The sequence below is a fragment of the Thamnophis elegans genome, chromosome 3 (assembly GCF_009769535.1).
Source record: "Thamnophis elegans isolate rThaEle1 chromosome 3, rThaEle1.pri, whole genome shotgun sequence".
Lineage (NCBI taxonomy): Eukaryota > Metazoa > Chordata > Lepidosauria > Squamata > Colubridae > Thamnophis > Thamnophis elegans.
The window spans coordinates 126063958-126083620 of NC_045543.1; the positions used below are offsets into that span (position 1 = coordinate 126063958).

Genomic DNA, 19663 nt, shown 5'->3' on the forward strand with positions numbered 1-19663 from the left:
AGAGAAAGCCACCACAAATCCGAAAAAAAATCCTACTCTTCTGGGTCCCTCCCAAGCTCCGCCTTCCCTAAAGAGGCGCCTTAGTCCGTTTGAATCCTGACCTCCTCCTCTTTAGCGCCGCCCCTTTGAGTCTTTTGCCCCCGCGCTCCTTGGTCGGTTTCCCGGCTCCTCGTATACCCAGGAACGAGGACTTTAGTGGAGTTGATTCTGCCCTTAAACGAGGTACGTTGTTTAAACCTGAGTTTCCCTGTTTGCACCAGGGGAAGATCAACTGGCGCTGCGTTGCTTCCCGAGGCTGAGTACGCAAGGAGTGTTGGAAGGCTCTCGTCTCGGCGGATTGCTGGAGAAGAAATACACATTAGAGTGTGAGCAAACAGTTGATTCAGTTTTAGTTACTTCTCCCGCCTCTGGTGTCCTCCGAACGTGTTGCGCGAGAGGTCCAGGCAAACGAACTTCTAGCTAGTAAGAGCTAATGTACGATTAGCCTTTCCCCCTGAAAATGTTTGCACCGTTTTATTTTGGAGGTTTAATTTAATTTTTAAGCATGTATAAGATAACAGATATAAGTATAAACATGATTATGAACACAGGAAATGGATGCGAATAAGTGGGGACAGTAGTAGTTTTAAATAGTAGTAGTAGTAATTTAAGCACACCTGGCCTCATAGCGCTTGCTATCTTTTTATCTTTATTTTTTTAATTGATTTTATTGTTTAATGTCTTTGTTGTAAGCCTCCCAGAGTCGTTGAGAGTTGGGTGACAGGTAATTTCAATAAATTATTATTCTCTGACCACAATGTGATGTCACAGCTGCTAGTTCTTTATTCACGAGAACTTAGGATAGCTATTGATGTAGTATATCTGTGAATCCCAGCAACCTTTGGTGATTGCCAGATGGAAATTTTGTTGTCAATGTGTGTATTTTCTAAGTGCCCTGCAAGATTTTTTGATATGGTACCTAGTGTGTCAATAACCCCTGGGACCAAGTTACTAGAGCCAAGGTGGCGCAGTGGTTAAATGCAGCACTGCAGGCTACTGCTAGATCAGCAGGTCAGCGGTTCAAATCTCACCGGCTCAGGGTTGACTCAGCCTTCCATCCTTCCGAGGTGGGTAAAATGAGGACCCAGATTGTTGGGGGCAATATGCTGACTCTCTGTAAACCGCTTAGAGAGGCCTGAAAGGCCTATGAAGCGGTATATAAGTCTACTGCTATTGCTATTGCTATTGCTACTATGGTTCAATGCACAGTCAGGCAGATATTTAGACAAGATTTGGCATTTTATCCACCTAGCAAGCTCTTCACAAGGACTTGAGATAGGAAGATGCTGGTTGATGGTGTTACAGGCTTCATTGCATGAGGTAAGCTGTTCCAAGTAAATTATTAATAAAATAGTTTAATTAAGGTGGATATAACTGCAAATATAGGCAGGGGTTTATTGAGCATGTGAAATCACATTTTGTTCTGTGGTGATCCAATTTTTGCAGGAAATTGTACTAGAACAGATTCCACGGTGCTCAAATTCTGATCAAAATAGTTATGTGTGTAGCTATCCTAGCAATTTACTTTTATTTCAAATAAATATCTTAGGAAGGCCTTCCTAAGGAAAGACAGAAGGCTTTTATCCGTTAGTTCAACTGCTGAAGAGCCCCACGAAAGTATAGGTTCTATTTCTAGTGTTGATCCACAATCTTAATTATAAATGTAGTAAAAATACAGTCTACAAGACAGTGGGCTCCTGTTGATATCATGGATACACCTAGACCTTCAACTTTTGCATAAACTCAATAATAGGAGGAATGAATGCTTTATTTTATTTTTTTAGACAAGTTTTATTGCATTTTTTCTCCATCATACATACTTTATAGACAGAGTGTGGTCCAGGTCACATCTTATTCATCATATTCATAATCATAGTTACAGTATATTCTAATCTTCCCACTTTTATCAATTTTCATCTCTTTTGTATAACCCTTTATCTTTTTTCTATTAATTCATTTAAGCTTACATATCATTATTAAACACCCTTTTCTTTTTGTCTTCAACTATTATTAATTAATCTTTACAAATTAAACATTTTTAACATAGCTTTGCTATTCCAACTTCCACAATATTATTGTTTTCATAATTCTTTATCATTTACTATTCCATTTTTACACATAGTTAATATCACTGTATGTCCTGTATTTCACCTTTTTTGCAGTTTTTCCAGTTATTTACCCTATTTTTTCTTCCCAGAAAATATCTCACAAATTCCCCTTCCCCAATCATTAACATTTTAAATTCCCAACATTGTTTAAATTTCCATTCAAAATTAATAGCATTTATTTAATTATCTACTTTCACATTCCCATATACCATCCCATCTAGGAATGAATGCTTTAGAAAGCAAGAAGAAACACTGCAATGCCCCAAAAGTCATTCTTTTCACCTAATATCATGGTGAAAAGGATAAGGATGTCTTAACTTTTTTAGACTAAGAGCAGCAACAAATAGGTGGAGCCAGATTTTAAAAAAAGAATGAATCTAGGATAGAAATTGAAACTGATTTAATATAATAAATTCATCAATGCATTTCCATATATAGCAGTAATCTGACAACTGCTTTGGGGATGAACTCAGCCATTTGGGGGCTGTATAGAGCTTGAGATTGTGCTACTTGCTGAAGACTTTCGTAAAGTTCATAGTGCTGAACAAAAGTGTAGTACACATTTGTACATAGTCCTTACTTACTAACCACAATTCTTTCAGCAATTCTATTGCTAAGTGACAGTTGTAAAGTGAAACATGGCATGACTGTGCCTGACTTACGACATAAGTTCATCAGTTTCAGCTACAGTTGTTAAGTGAATCACCCACGGTTGCTTAAGTGCAATATCACATGACCACAATTTTCTAGTTTCCCATTGAGTTTGATTGTGAGAAGCCAGCTGAGAAAGTTGCAAATAGTGATCGCAGAGCACTGCGGTTAAATGCAGACCTCTTGCAAAGTACCAAAATTGCGATCACATGATCAAGGGAATGCTGTGTGACTAAAATTTTTAAGGATTGGTCATAAATCTCCTTTTTCTACACCATGGTAACTTTGAACTGTGACTGAACATATAGTTGGTAAGTGAAGGCTATCTGTAACATTACTGATATTTGCACCATTTCTAATCCACACCTATATGCTAAAATAATCAATTGTGATTCCTTCACAGATTCACTTTGTAAAAACACTGTATGTGTTTTTTGTGGTTGTGATGGGGTCAGAAAGTCTCATGATCCTTTATGAAGATAATTCAGTGGAAATCCACTATGCAGATGGCTCCAGATTGCTCCTTTCTCCGTGTGGGTCAGAGTTCTTATTTGAAAAGGCGATTCCTCCCTCTGCGCATCCAATACAGCCACCGGAAAGAGTTCGCCAGAGGACACCGTTTGCTATTAGTCTCTATCGGGTAAACCAAACCTTTTTTTTCCCTCTAAGCAGGAGAAAAAGATAGCCTGTTCTGGGATAATAGGATTGTAGTAGAAAATATTTTGCTTAAAGTCTAAAGAAAAGGACTAAGCAGTGGTAAAATTCAAATATTTTTACTACCATTCTGTGGGCGTGGCAGGGGAAGGGTGGTGCAAAATCTCCATTCCCACCCCACTCCAGGGGAAGGATATTGCAAAATCTCCATTCCCAGCCCACTTTGGGGCCAGCCAGAGGTGGTATTTGCCCGTTCTCCGAACTACTCAAAATTTCTGCTACCGGTTCTCCAGAACCTGCTAAATTTCACCCCTGGGACTAAGCAAAAGTTTGGCAATTCTGAAAAGTCAGCAAAGAAGGCAAATTCATCACTGACATACCAGCAGACTAAGAGTCCATATAACCCAATTCTTTCTATCACAATCCCAGTGATTATCATATAAGTGCTACTATAACCAAATCATAAACACAACCATTAAAAAAAAAACATAACCATTCACAAACAGGCAGGCCTCAATGTACAACCACAATTGAACCTAAAATTTATATTGTTAAGGGAGATATTTGTTACGTGAGTTTCGCCCAGTTTTACGACCTTCCTTGCCACAGTTGTTAAGTGAATCCCTGCGGTTGTCTTCCAGTTGTTAAGTGAATCTATCTTCGCCGTTGTCTTTGCTTGTCAAAAGGTTGCAAAAGGCGATCACATGACTTTGGGATACAGCAAAGGTCATAAATATGAACCAGTTGCCAAGCATCTGAATTTTGATCACTTGACCATGGGGATGCTACAAAGGTTAAATTGTGAAAAATGGTCATGTCACTTTTTTCAATGCCAATGTAACCTTGAATGTCACTAAATGGACTTTTGTAAATCGAGGCCTACTAGTATAAGGAGGCTTAAAAGATATTCAGTGAAGACAATCCAATTAAAGAGTTGCACGTTTTGAGTTTGTAAAATAGTAGTAAAAGGGCAATAGCCAGAATTTTAAACAGTAGTACCCCAAAGCGTAAAATGTTCTTGTGGATTGTATTGGTCCCAGATTTAAAATTGTGTTCTTGAGATTTTTTTTGGCTCAAACTCATACAATGCAATGCAATGCAATACAATAGCAGAGTTGGAAGGGACCTTGGAGGTCTTCTAGTCCAACCCCCTGCCTAGGCAGGAAACCCTATACCATTTCAGAGAAATGGCTATCCAACATCTTCTTAAAGACGTCTAATGTTGGGGCATTCACAACTTCTGGAGGCAAGTTGTTCCACTGATTAATTGTTCCTAACTGTCAGGAAATTTCTCCTCAGTTCTAAGTTGCTTCTCTCCTTGATTAGTTTTCACCCATTGCTTCTTGTTCTACCCTCAGGTGCTTTGGAGAATAGTTTGATTCCCTCTTCTTTGTGGCAACCCCTGAGATATTGGAAGACTGCTATCATGTCTCTCCTAGTCCTTCTTTTCATTAAACTAGACATATCCAGTTCCTGCAACTGTTCTTCATATGTTTTAGTCTCCAGTCCCCTAATCATCTTTGTTGCTCTTCTCTGCACTCTTTCTAGAGTCTCCACATCTTTTCTACATCGTGGTGACCAAAACTGAATGCAGTATTCCAAGGCATTATAAAGTGGTATTAACACTTCACGTGATCTTGATTCTATCCCTCTGTTTATGCAGCCTAGAACTGTGTTGGCTTTTTGGCAGTTGCTGCACACTGCTGGCTAATATTTAAATGGTTGTCCACTAGGACTCCAAGATCCCTTTCACAGTTACTACTGTTGAGCAAGGTACCACTTATACTGTACCTGTGCATTTCGTTTTTGTTGCCTAAATGTAGAACCTTACTCTTTTCACCATTGAATTTCATTTTATTAGATAGTGATTATGATCTGTCCTACACATGTCCTAATTCTAGGCAGCCCTTAAGTGTCTAGGTACATCTGTTTTACAAGAACAGAAAGCTGGACTAAGGAATTCTTTGGGCTGACCCAAATAATTAGATTCTTGTTCTGTTTCTAGGATTCCTCATCGGGAAAAATGGTATTGATGAATAAATCTTCCTTGGTAGGGTGCAGCTTTAGCTGTGTGTGATACAGACCTGAATGCCAGTAAATTACTTGAGAAGATTGAGCAAATGGATTTTGCTTACTTTCCAATACACTTTAAAATCTTCTTTTCTTTTAAAATCAGAAATTATGCTGGATGGCATTTTAAAAGAGCTTTTTGTATAGCAATAATGCTAAAGAGTAAGAAGTTAGTGATTTTGCCAATATATGAAATCAAATTTTCTTTACTTTTTTTTAAGGAACAACTCTTGCGGGCAATAGATTTCCGAAATCAATACTCTGATCTACCCTATTTACCTTCAGACATTATTCCTCCAGAAAGGAAAAATGTAAGTTTTGAGTATACGTTTTGAAACAAACATAGATTCTAATGAAATATTTAATTGGCTAATATGTGTTATCTTCTTAGATTATTAGACACTAATGTATAATTATACTGATTCATTGGGAAGTAAAGATAAAAAAACATTAGTACACATTATCTGTGTTTGCACAACACACTTTTCTCATGTAGTTGCTTTTGTTGTGGCCTGCCAGCAGCCAACGGAGCTAGCAGCAGATTCGGACAGTGAGGAGTTTGGGGAGAAATGTGGGCCAGTCCTGGAGTCTGGGGAAGGCTCTGATAAGGGCTCTGTGTTGGAGGAAGAGAGGGGGCCAGAGCCATATGCCGGTTATCAGCTGCCTTCAAAGTCAGACATCAGTGAGGCAGACAAACAGCTGGAGCCTGTTCCCAGTGTGCGCATACGCAGAGTTGCCAGACAAAGGGAACAGCTAAAGAATAGGTGTCAACTTGGGAGTAAGGCCAGAGGTGGATGATGAATGGTCCTCCCAGAGGAAATAAAAGAGCAACGAAGGGGGAGTAGAGTTTGCAGGAGACAATGACTCTCTGAGTTTTACCAAGTTCCATAGGATGGTGAATTTCCTTCTCTAAAATTGAACTCAGGGTGTTGACCTCCAAAGAGGAAGAAGCTGTGACTTGAGATTCCCACAGCACCTCTATACCATCTTGGTAACTGGCTGTTTCTAAGATCAGAAAATTCGTCCCGGGAAAAAAAAAAAAGAGAAAGAAATAGAGTTGTGGTGGAATTTGCATTACGCCAGAAGAAGTGGGGTTAGATAGGGTCCTGTCCTTTTCCTCAGTTCAGAAAGAACACCTCGAGTTAATCTAAATGTATTCTTTCCTATTACCCACAAGGATATGAACAGAGAAGAACAAAGGTTTTGATCTGCCGTTGGCAGGGTTTTAGGAAAGTCTAAGCCAGGGGTCAGCAACCCGCAGCTCTTGGAGCCGCATGTGGCTCTTTCATCCCTCTGCTGCGGCTCTCTGTCGCTCAAAATATGTGTCACAAGCACCAATGGGCGACGAAAAGAAAACAGAACCTTTAATTCAAATACATATGCTAGTTTTGTGGGTGCTCAGGAAATAGTCGGGTACGGGAAGGGTTTTGTGGCTCCCGGTGTTTTCTTTTCTGTGGGAAACGGATCCAAATGGCTCTTTGAGTGTAAGGTTGCCGATGCCTGGTCTAAGCTATCAGAACTTTAAAACTCAATCTCTTCTGCAGGTTATTTTCACAGATGTCACTGAAGCCAAATGGCCTGGCCTTCATACGGCTAAGGAGGAAATGTGTCTGCTAAATGGCAATGCGAAAGTCACATCTTTAGATGGACATGCTTCTCTTTCTTTACCAGAGCTTCAGCAAGAATTTACGGTGGAGTTTTTATGCAAAGTAAGCGAGGGGCTAAGAATCCCGTCATCGTTTTCAAAGAGGAGCTCCTGTAAGTCAACCGAAGCAAGTTATGAAAGTTCCAGTCAAAGCTCTGACTTAAAAACGCATTCAAGGTTGCTAGGAACAAAAATGAAGGGCAATGTAGTTATAGAAAATTGTGCTCAAGAGAACAGTTCAAGGGCTGTGCAAAAAGAAGATAAGATATCTCAGTCTTCCCAGAAGAGTTTATTTGAATACTGTAGGGTTATACAGCATATATCAGTGTCATCCTGTCCTGAAGAATGGAAGTACCCTTTGTCATTAGCATTAAGAATCCATCAGTCACATAGTGGAAATGAAGCTGGCTCTAATAAAGGAAAGAATGAAAAAGATTGCCCAAGCCTGGATCTTGCTAATGAATGCAGAATGGCTGACACAGTTACTTGTCTACCTTCAGCGTTACCTCTCAGTTGTCATGCTCCATTTCTACACAGGTAAACTAGTTTTATACATTAAAACGTCTATATCATTTATTTCCATCTTTTTAAAAACTTCCTATTAAATAGCTAAAAATCTGTTTAAAATCCTACCAACATCCATACTAATATAAACAATGGAAGTCATTGTCTCCAAGTATCTGGAAAGGACCAAATGAGAGAAGTTCCTTTAAGGATTCTAATCAAACTTTGATTTTTGAGATCTTAATATTAAATATTCCCTTTAAGGCCAAAACTGTTATTGTAAAACAAATAATTTGCAGCTGTTTATTACATTACATTCAGCTTTGGATGGTAAAATCTAAGTAGCATAGAGTAGAATATTCTTTATTGGCCAAGTGTTTATTGGACACACAAGGAATTTGTCTCTGGTGCATAAACTCTCAGTATACATAAAAACAATCATAAATCATAAGATGTCCATAAATCATAAGATACAATCAACAAAGTGATAGTCATAAGATATCAATAGGACTCTGTAATAGGAAAGGTGAAAAGGATAATAGTAATACAGTCCTGCCACATGGTTAGATCTCCTTAGGCATAGACAGTGCTGTGGAAATTATGTGTTTAGCAGAGAGATGGCATAGGGCGAAAACTATCTTTATGTCTAGTTGTTTTGGCATGCAATGTCCTGTAGCAGCATCCTGAGGGGAGCAATTGAAACAGTTTATCTCCAGGATGTGAGGGGTCTGTAAGATATTTTCTCAGCTCCTCCTTATGGCTCGCACAGTATACAGGTCCTCAATGGAAAGCAGGCTGGTTTATTATTATATTTATTAACATCAAAAATTCAAATCATAATTAATTCTCTTCTATTTACATTTTTTCCTATCTTTAAAAGTCTAAGTCATCTCTAAACATTAGAGCTTTCATAATCTCTTGTCAACACTGTATATGTATGTCTGGTGTTATGTATGCTGTTAGGTAAGCTCCCCATTGGGAAAGCGAGTACGTTCAGAGAAGCATTGTTAGAGTTGTGTTGGAGAACACACAAACCAGCATACAGAGACACTGCAGTTTAAATAGGCTTTTACTTTGGTGGAAATAGAGGTATCAGAGTCCATCAAACAATCCAAGTCATACAAGGATAAGACAGTCAGTCATCAATGTCTTTCAGTTAAGGGATAATCCAAATAACATAGTCCAGTATCATATAATCAGTTCAGTACTCAAAGTTTGCTAGCAGTTTCAAAACTTACAATAGCTCATGGCACTTTCTAACAGCCAACTTCCAAAACATTCAGATCAGATCAGCCCAGCATCTAACAAACAATCATTCTGGCTCCCTCTTATGGCCGATTGAGGAAAACAGCAACCAATCACATTTTACAGTATGTTTTAAAGAAACAGGTATAACATTGTTACATGAGTTATATATTGTCAACCCAACCGTTAGAATTATATCCCTAACATATGCCTAATATAATAGTTTTTAAAATAGTTTTTAAAAACATAATTGATTTGATCCATAGGTGGACCTTCACTGATATTTTTGAACAAAAACAGGAGGAGGATGGATATCACTCATACTCACAACCTATCAAAATACTTTGGAGCAAGGGTATTACTTACAGGTACTGTAAGTGTATGTGTGTTTATGAAAGGAGATTTAAAGACTAATAAATCTGTATTCTTACTTAATGGTAAGAAGACTGGTACTGAAGAATATGCAAAATAATAAGGATAGATTTTTAATGAGCATCGGTGTTCCAGTGTAATGAGCAGGCAGCCCTCACTTATCAACCACTCATTGAGCAATTGTTTGAAGTTATGATGGCACTGAACGAGTGCTAATTAGGGTGAACACTCAAAGTTCTGACATCATAGATCTATGGCCATGTGCTCATGATTCAGTAGCTTGGCAAACAGCTTGCATTTAACGATGGTTGAGGCATCCCATGGTCACATGATCAGTATTTGCAACCTGCCCTGTTGGCTTCCCACAAGCAAAGCTAATGGGGAAGCCAGAAGAGAAAGTCACCAGTTGTTCTGGAAATGTTGTGGCCAGCCAGCAGAGCTGGAGGCCCACAACAGGAGCAGGAGACAATTAGTTTGCTTAATTGGTTCGTGACTCTACGAGTTTTGCCAAGTTTTGCAGATATCGGCTTGTCAGCTCTCCAAGCCAGATAAGGTCTGTGACTGTAAATCCTCCCTTGAAAGACTTTATTGGATGTGAATGAGCAGAATTCACAGTAAATTATTAAAAGGGTTTTTTGTCTGGACAAGGAGTTTGCTTCAAGCTCTTAGGAAGCCTAGGTCAGAACAGGAAACACCTCCCACACACAAGCATCTCAGGCCTTCCTGCATGGCATATCTGGCTTCCCTCCTCTTCCCTCTGCTTAAACACACCTGCTTCCTCCTCGAGCTGCCACATCACAGCACCCCCTACTCCACTTACACAGTGTCTACACCAGGCCTTCCCCTAGCCCCTGGCAGCACCCCTGCTGTTTACTTGGATCTTATCCACTTCCCGCTTAATGATCCACATATCTTGGATTATGATGGCAATGGGGACTAGCTGGACAACTATTTCCCATTGTCCACCCCGATAACATTCTGGAAAATCATTGAAAACTTGGTAATTTTCCCAGGCTTGGGGTAAGAAGGTCTTGAGACCCTGTCAGGTATGGTTTGGTTTGGCAGGGTTTTACCCTCGGCAAACAGTCTTTCAGAGGAATAGTTATCAACACAAACGTTATCTTGCTCGGAGAGTTGCCAGATAACTAGTTTCCAAATGCAGGCAATGCAACATTTGGCACAGAATCTCTTACAGTCACAAACAGAACTTTCCACTCTTGAAACAACCAAAGGAACAAATGGTTTCCTGCAAAAGCCTACGACCTCTTTTGTTTCCTATGCGAGGGGCCAATCACCTCCAAGGGGTAGCTTTACTCTTAAGTCAACCCTGCTTTCTTAGTTGTTCTTGTGTTCTGGCAGCTCTGCGCATTAGCATACTGGGAACAGGCTCCAGCTGTTCCTCTGCCTCACTGCTGTCTAGCTCCCTCTCTACCTACAATGTAGCTCCTCTGAGCTTTCCTCAGTCCCCAGGACTGGCCCATGTTCCTCCCCAACCTCCTCACTGTCCGACTCTGCTGCCACCTCCGCAGGCCGCTGGCGAGGCACAACAATAGTACCGTATTTTTCAGAGTATAAGACGCACCAGAGTTAAGACGCACCAAGATTTTGAAGAGGCAAATTAAAAAAAAAGTTTTTGCACTCTGCAAACCTCCTGAAAATGACCCATTTTTTGCAAAAATGCCCCCCCCCCCCCCAAAAAAGTCATGAATAGTCTTAAGGGGGCTTGCAGAGTGCTCCTGGGGGATGGGGAGGCAAAATGAGCAAAAAATGTCCCATTTTCTGGGGGGAGAAAAGCATGGATAGCCTTTAGGAAGCTTATAGAGTGCTCCTGGAGGCTGGGGGTGGGGGGTTAAAATTGAGCAAAAAAACAGGCCTTCTAAAAGCTCTCTAGAGGCTATGTACGGCCATTTTGGTGAAGAGGCGGGGTTTTGGGAGGCAAAAAATGCTGCATTCAGTGTATAAGACACACTCCTTTTTGAGGGAAAAAAGTGCATCTTATACTCCGAAAAATACAGTATTTCTTTTTTTAAAAAAAAACTTTATTTAAATAAATATATCTGAAATCTTATACCTACAACATATCACACTTTAGAATACCATCTGAAACCATCACTTCAAATTAAGATCTCATGGTTTAAAACATGCCTCCCACACCTCTGGTCTGTGGACCAGCACTGGGCCACAGCATGCCAGCAAGTGGGCTGCACAAAGAAGCAAAGCCCCATCCATGGGGTACAGGTAGCACATGAAACCACGGAACCAGCCACGGTGCCCAACCCAAAAAACCTCTCCCCACGGAATTGGCTCCGGGTGCCCAAAAGGTTGGCAACCACTAGTTTAAAACATTTAGCATACATTTTTCCTATTCTTAACCCTGTTTTTTTTGCAATACTTTAATTTATTAATTAATTGTTCAGGAGAACGGAAAAACTTGCTTAACTTTTTAAGGTTTCTTTAATTTCAGTATTTAATTGTAGATTGTAATTCTTTCTTCCATGGCTCGATAGACTATGAGAAATTTTTTAAAATCTGTTAGCCTTCTTCCAGTATCAGATCTTAGATTTGTTTACAATTAATCTACATAGCCTATTGAGATAATCAAAACATAGTGGAGCTAATGACCCATATTTTCTATTAGGTTTTCTCTTGGACTTAGAAGCATAGAAATTTATCCTGGTGATGGATCACTTCTTAAATCGGAAGGTTTCTTTTTGGGGAAATACTTCACTCGTTATTGTATTAACCCACAAACCAAACAGGTAAATAACTGCAAGTAACCCTTTTCTTGGATATTTTATGATAGCTGTTTTTCAGGAATGCTGTAAAACTAGCCCATTTAAAATGAGGATTGTGATAGATTAAGAATCATGGCTAACAAATTAGTGAGAGAAAGAGAGGGAAGGAGAGGGACTGTGTGTGTGTGTGGGCGCGTGCACACGCAACCACACAGTGTACTTTTCTTGCCCCTTTGCAGATAACAAAGAGGAGAATGTATAGACCAGTGATGGCAGACCGACCGAGCGCCCAAAGCGTGCGTATGCAAGCATGCATACCCCAAACCCCAAAATACAATGTGCATGCGGCCCCCATGCATAAGCACGCGGGCCCAGCATGCGCCACGCCCATGCACACATGGGGCCCACGCATGAGCCTGGCATTTGTGCGGCAGAGACCCAAAGACCAGCTGGCTGGCGGGAGGTGCGCATGCGTGGTGGAGCTGAGCTGGGGCAATGGTTTGCAGGCCCATAGAGAGGGCGCTGCATAGCCACCTCTGGCACACGTGCCATAAGTTTGCCATCACAGGTATAGACTGTTAGTGCATTTACTGATTTTTTAAAACTTATTTATTCATATACTGTATATCAAATTCTTTGTTCCTAGGTTCTTACAATTATTTAAATCAGATGTGAGATTTTTGATGTCTAGATCTGCAATCATGGTTTAAACCCTTTCATGAAACAGAAAATAACAAAGAGCAAGTTCTCCTGGCTGCTTCTAAAATGATGAACCTTAACTCTTATCTTAAGAAACGTGTTTATCCATAGTCTGTGACCAAACACCTTTTCCAAAAAAACAGGAAACAGTTAATATGGTTCCTTCTTACATTATCCATCTTCCCATCTTCCTAGAATATCAGGTTTTTTTTCCAAGCAGATAATCCTACTTCCACATTAATTCCTGGATTTACTGTAAGAACCGAGATGCTTTATGTTCATGTTGAAATCCCTACACCTATCAACAGTCTTATAGGCAGTATTGCACTTTCAGTTTTTAGTTTTGACAGAGCTGCATCAGACTTACAATTATCTGTGGCATATGTCAGAAAAACAAGAGATGAGATCAATTTAACACCAAAGGAACAAACTGCTTTTAAACTGTATAATGAACAACTGTTGACTTGGAGTCCAGTAGTTTAATGATCTGTTGCACTTACTTTGTTGGTTAGCGCTTTTGTAAATAGTTATTTTTTTTCTTTTACATTCATCTTTTAGATAGAAGAAACTATGTATTCTGTAAGCAGCCTACCACCAGATGTCCCCGGGAGTCTCTACTCTCTAGGGGCAATAATAACACAGTCAGTAAGGTGAGGTACTTTGCTTTCTTTTAAGTATTTGTTCATTTATTTAGCTTATACCACTCAGTTTTCTAGGTAATTTGAAATAACGTTTAATCACTTTCAGTAACATTGAGAAAAGGACAACAGTTAATGAAAACTGTTCAAAGTACCAAAATCCATGAACCTAGATCAGTGATGGCTAACCTTTTCCAGACGAATGTGCCCTGCGCATGCACCACACCCCCGTGCATTTGCACGCCTCCCCCTGTGCATGCACATGCCCCCATGCACACGCTACACACACACACACCCTCGCTCATGCGTGGCAGAGATCCAAAGACCAGCTGGCTGGCGGGAGGTGTGCAGGTGTGGGAGGCAGAGCTGATGTCTTGAGTGCCATCAGAGAGGACGCTGCGTGCCACCTCTGGCACGCAAGCCATAAGTTCGCCATCACGGACCTAGATTAATTCTGGGCATGCTGTGACAGTCATAAGTGCAAAAACTGGTCATAAGTCACTTTTTTCAGTGTCATTGTAACTGAACAGTCACTAAATGAATGCTTGCTGGACGAGGACTACCTGTGTATGAATGACATATAAAATAAATCTATCTTGATTCTAAAGAAGAATAGCTAGGAATTTTAAAATGTTGCCAAGCTTTAATATAAATCATCAAGCAATTGTGCGATAGACCCCTCCTCCTACTGCTCATTCTAGCACAGTGTTTCTCAACCTTAGCAACTTGAAGATGTCTGGATTTCAACTCCCAGAATTCCCCAGCCAGCGAATGCTGGCTGGGGAATTCTGGGAGTTGAAGTCCGGACATCTTCAAGTTGCCAAGGTTGAGAAACACTGTTCTAGCATAAGGCGCTGGGCATAAATGGTAGCTATTATTTTTTCCCAAGCATTTTTATTTCATCAGATAACAAGAAAGTCAACAGTCAACAAGAAAACCAGAAAAAAATGGAAAACTAAAAATAAATAGGGTAGAGGGTTAGAAGCATTATAACAATAAATATTTTTTCAAAGTTAGTGAGTTAACATGTAGTAAAATATTCTGTTGATTTAGAACTTCAAAACATTATTAAGATCAAGTTAATATGCAATAATTAACAGCAATGGACAGTATGAATAATACATTTAAATGTTTTAAAGGCTTGCAACATAAAATGAAATTTGGGTCTTTTTTATTTTTCTAATTAGAGTTCTTCAACATGATCTTGAGAATATGCTTTCCTTGACACATAATTATAATGTTTGCTGCTGGAAATTGGTAGGTATGAATGTGATAATCAAATACTAGCATAAGATAAGTTAATACAACTAAAATGTATCTTATTTGATTTCACTTGTTTTTCAATAGTCTTCTGAGACAGGTGGAAGAGAAGTTTTACCATTCCCTGTGGCTGAAACATTTGTTCCTAATGTAGGAAGATTCTTTGCGTATTCAGATAAGAAAATACATGCTGTATTTTGTGATGGGATAGTCCTGAATATGGAATGGGATTTCAGTACTCACTCTGGAAGATCACAGGTGAGCAATAGGTAAAGTTAATTATGTTTATTTCATATTTAAAGACATATCATTTAAAGAAATATGGATAAACTCAATCAGATCAGAATAAGTCCCCAAGTGCCCATACTATAAACAATCCTTGACAACTTTTAAGATTGGCTATTTAACATATGACATTGTAAAACAGTGTTTCTCAACCTTGGCAACTTTAAGATGCATGGATGGAAACTAATGGAGGGGGGTGGAGAGGGGACTGGATGGACACATAAAAAAGTCCAATGCTTGCCCTGTGTTCAACACTGCCAGGATAGATTTTTTTAGATAAGATTAGATTAACAAAGTTGGAAGGAGTCTTGTAGGTCATCTAGTCCAACCCCACCCAAGCAGGAGACCCTACACCACTTCTGACATGTGGCAGTCCAATCTCTTCTTGAAAGCCTCCAGTGATGATTTTATTTTATGTTTTATTTATACACACATGCATGTTGCAGGAACACTGTAAATACACAAAAATAGTTTTAACAGAAGGTTAGCATTAGCATTAGATCCTTCCAGTGGTGGGATTCAACTGGTGTAAAAACCAGTTCGCTAAGTGCGCTTCACTCCACATGTGCGCAGTACATTTGAAAACATCTCAAAAACTTACCTTCTGCAGTTCTGGTGAGTAAAAAAACTGAGGCATAGCAATCCACTCTGCCACGCCTATCAGCTGGGCTTCAAACAAAGGAAATATAGGTCAGTAGAGAGTGCATGCCAGCGGATCATTGGAGCAAACTGGTTTGCTCTCAGCTGATTATCAGAGCTACCGGTTCACCCGAACCAATCCGAACTAGCTGAATCCCATCTCTGGATTCCTCCCATGCCAATAGCATGTCAGACAGCAAGCGTTTTCAGTCTTGAGCGAGTAGTAGTGTCTTCTCATGTGAGGTTTAGTGTCTTTAACTCTTCCATCTTGCAGAAGATCCAGAAAGCTACCTGGTCTCCTAGTTTAGACTAGGAAATCAACATGACCTAAAATAAATTACGGTGGACGGAGATAGTAGACATTCTTTCCTATTTTATTTTTTGTTCAAGAATCCTCAACAGAACAACGCAGGTTGGTATAAACTGACTTGTCCTGGAGGAGCACAGCAGCTGTTCCAGATTGATCATCCTGGGCCCTATGAGAGGTACTTGTGGAGAATTTTAGGAGCCTTGCTCCAGTTCAACTTCTCTAAAACCAAGATGGTGGAAGTTGTTTTATAAATTACTTTTAGCAAAAAAGCCTTTTTTAAAATACAGCAGATGTTAAAAGTAGCTGTATAGTTGTTGGTTGATAGATGGCTGGAGTAGTTTTTCAAGAATTACATTTTTTTTCTCCTGAATTCTGTGTGTCATGACACAACTATTAAAATGTATGCAATCTTTTAAGTTAGCTGATAACCACAGGAAAAATGATTATATGCAGCGGTACAAGGAATATGTCCCTCTACATATTTAATGCTGCATGTGATAACCGCAGCAAGATTGGTATATGCACAAAATTGGAAAAGCAGAGACGGCCAACCGAAAAAGAGGTAATAAATAAAAGTTTGATCTGTTCAGAAATGGACAGATTGACACTAGAAATCAAAAATGGAGATGAGACAGAATATTATGAAATTTGGAACAAAATGTAACAATGGTTGGAAATGAGGAAAAGGAGTTGGACCACAACATTATGAGGACTGTAAAATTGGAACTGGATAATACATAGATAAATATATAAAGGAGGATAGGGAATGTGTTAATAAGATTAATGTAGTTATGTACAATAAGTAGAAAGTGTATTTGTTGTTGTGTTAAAATATGTTTGGGATGACAAAGCCAGAAAGATCACTCTATGTCCAATGTTTTTAATGTTTATTCAATTAAAAAACATTTTTTTAAAGAAGAATATGTCCTACTGCTGCCAAAATGGTTTCCATGATTAAAAACTCAAGTCCCTCCTATCTCTTATATCATCATCACTTACATGCAACACTCATCCATTCTGCTGATAAGCCCATCGAAGTTACTGACTGTCCTGCACTTTTGTTCTGCTCTTTATTTTTTATTACTTTTTACTAACTTAATTGGTGCTCATAAGATGCTCCACATTTGACGGGACTCCTGAAAAGCTGCTTCCCATTTACACCAGATGTAACAAAACCTTTTTCTTTAATGCAGATATATCACAACAGTGGTGGAATGGTGCCAAAGCCTGAACAAGGACAGAGGGACATGTACCAATACAAAAGTATCCATTCAAGAACAAAGCTGGTATTCTTAACTAAAACAATCCTGAATATTCTCAAATCTGTAGTGATGCTTTGTAAAAGCCATTCATTGGATTTATTATCTTGGCCTTGATATCTCAAGGATCTTTTTTTCCCCATTTTAATTAAAAGTATAGTTTGTTCTGCAAATTAGTAGCAAAACATACATTCACTTTTCAGTAATCCCCACCCCCACCCCGAAGTATATTAAAGGGAAGCAATGAAACAAACTTTTAATGTTTCTAGAGGGACATTCTATTCTACCAGATTTTGCTAATATTATACTAACCAATAAAACAAATGTTTGTTTTAATTAAGCTTCTCTTTTTTCCCCCAGGTCAGTTGAGGCTGAGCTTGAAAAAATAAGACGATTCAATTGTATCCTTTTCTATACCTTTTCAATCCCCACAACACTTCTTAAAATAGATAATTCTTGGTTTGAGACATCCAATAATTGCCCTATTGGGAACTCTAATTCAGTTTTCCAGTCAAAGCATCAGTAAAATAGCTGGGAACAATAACATCCATATGGTACAGACTTTCTTGTGACAATGTTTGTTATGCCATAGTTATCATTAACTGGATTTGCATTCTTATGTAATGAAATACTCCAAAGAAAATTCTAAATTGTGATGTGCATGTTTAGTTGTGTTCTAAGATCACAGAGACACAGTCAAAGGGAAGTTTTTGTAAAATTGTATATACTTGTATATATCACATTGCAGAATAGGATACAGTGAAAAGCAACTCAACAAGTTCCTTCTAATTTGAGTAAGAAAAGTGAGAAGTGGCTGTTTTTAGTATCTTGTTTCTCCTTAACTACCTACTATAGTTTTAGTCGACAACAGCAATATTCCAGGTAGGTTTTCAACTGTGGGAAGAAAATTGTCATCTGGCCTAGATACAGAAAGTGTACAGAAAGAAGTCTTTTTGGCAGAGGATATCAGTATCAAGAACATAACTGAGTCTCTGGAAAAAACTTCAAAAGTTATAAATGATATTGACTCTCTTCTGGCTTCTTCCACAAAAAATCCTGGAGTCAAAAATATTTCAAGGAAGGTTGTCCGTCTTTAATTTGACTGAAAAAGTAAAGGTCGCTAACTTCACAGATGATTGTATAAAATTTATATAAATTATGACAAATCATAATTTATTTTTTAAAGATTAAATATTAAATTACAAAGAAATGTGAAATGTGGCTTCACTGAGATGCCCAAATAAAATTTACCACATATGGATATCTAACACTATTGACTTGGTTTTTTAAAATAATTTTTGCAATATTTTTCAAAGTCCACAAAAAGGCCTAACCAATATGTTCTAATCAAATTGGCACAGTACTTTATTGTTTGAGAAGTAAACTGCAGTCATATTAGTATTAGTTGGTACTGGTAGTTACAAGGAACACACAGATTTTACATTATATTAGGAAACATCCTTAGGATGTTTAGCATTTCAATGAATGTTATATTCAGACTTAATAGATTTGATGCAGTGGTGGGTTGCAGGCGGTACACACTGGTACGGGCATACCGGAGCCTGCCCGGAGCACCGGGTACCGTTCCGGTGCTCCGGAGGGCCCTCCCACACTCCTTCCCTTCGGCGCTTAGACACATGGCGCGTACAGCACCTGCGGGATGCTCTGCCGAGGAGCTGGAACGTTGCGGAGGCGTCACTGGATGGTAAGACGCATACGCGTGCATGTGCACGCACACCGCATGCATTCATGTGGAGGACGCTGGGACCCGTTCCAACCCTACCGGTTTGATGGCCCTTTTTCTTGAATAAACTATCCAAAATATATTCCTGAACTATGTTTTAAGTAAATAAATGATCTAAATAGGAGCAAAGCCTTATTAATGGCCTGTGCCTTTATTAATGTTGCACTATCACTTTCCTCTAAACCACTGTGAATCGCTTAGGTGAAATGGATGGGATGGATAGATGGCATTGGGAAATGGGACTAAAGTTAAATATAGATAAGATCTACCTGTAATTAATCATAATAGATTCAAAAAGAAGTGGTAAGGATCAACCATCAACATAAAGAAATCAGCAGTCAAGAAATACCCCTCAGACCAGAATTCAGTAGAGCTGCCATGAGCTGCATTATACAGATGATTGTATAAAATTTATATAAATTATGACAAATCATAATTTATTTTTTAAAGATTAAATATTAAATTACAAAGAAATGTGAAATGTGGCTTCACTGAGATGCCCAAATAAAATTTACCACAGTTGGATATCTAACACTATTGACTTGGTTTTTTAAAATAATTTTTGCAATATTTTTCAAAGTCCACAAAAAGGCCTAACCAATATGTTCTAATCAAATTGGCACAGTACTTTATTGTTTGAGAAGTAAACTGCAGTCATATTAGTATTAGTTGGTACTGGTAGTTACAAGGAACACACAGATTTTACATTATATTAGGAAACATCCTTAGAGAATGCCGGAATATATCTAAACCTGCAAACACCGAATTGTTCTGGAAATGGTTTTCCCTGTGACATTATGGAAGTG

General features: G+C 38.9%; 1 protein-coding gene across 2 annotated transcripts; it reads left to right on the forward strand.

Annotated features, from left to right (window-relative positions):
• Window positions 1-124: 124 nt before the first annotated feature.
• Window positions 125-18358, forward strand: C3H5orf34 (chromosome 3 C5orf34 homolog). Of its 2 annotated transcripts, none has more exons than XM_032214609.1 (13): window positions 125-365; window positions 3202-3438; window positions 5744-5833; window positions 7067-7704; window positions 9183-9284; window positions 11927-12047; window positions 13281-13372; window positions 14548-14617; window positions 14708-14878; window positions 15935-16029; window positions 17048-17140; window positions 17474-17514; window positions 17969-18358. In XM_032214609.1, exons 2-13 carry the CDS (start codon window positions 3244-3246, stop codon window positions 18208-18210), a joined length of 1950 nt encoding a protein of 649 aa, XP_032070500.1. In that variant the 5' UTR covers window positions 125-365; window positions 3202-3243; the 3' UTR covers window positions 18211-18358. The 2 variants fall into 2 exon arrangements, with proteins under 2 accessions (XP_032070500.1, XP_032070499.1); XM_032214608.1 differs by having other exon boundaries at window positions 125-222.
• Window positions 18359-19663: the final 1305 nt, after the last annotated feature.

Coding starts and splice junctions, on each gene's coding strand:
- C3H5orf34 (XM_032214609.1), top strand. CDS start 3,244: ATGGGGTCAGAAAGTCTCATGATCCTTTATGAAGATAATTCAGTGGAA. Junction 7,705..9,182: donor CATGCTCCATTTCTACACAG/GTAAACTAGTTT, acceptor TTTGATCCATAG/GTGGACCTTCACTGATATTT. Junction 13,373..14,547: donor ATAATAACACAGTCAGTAAG/GTGAGGTACTTT, acceptor TTTTCTAATTAG/AGTTCTTCAACATGATCTTG.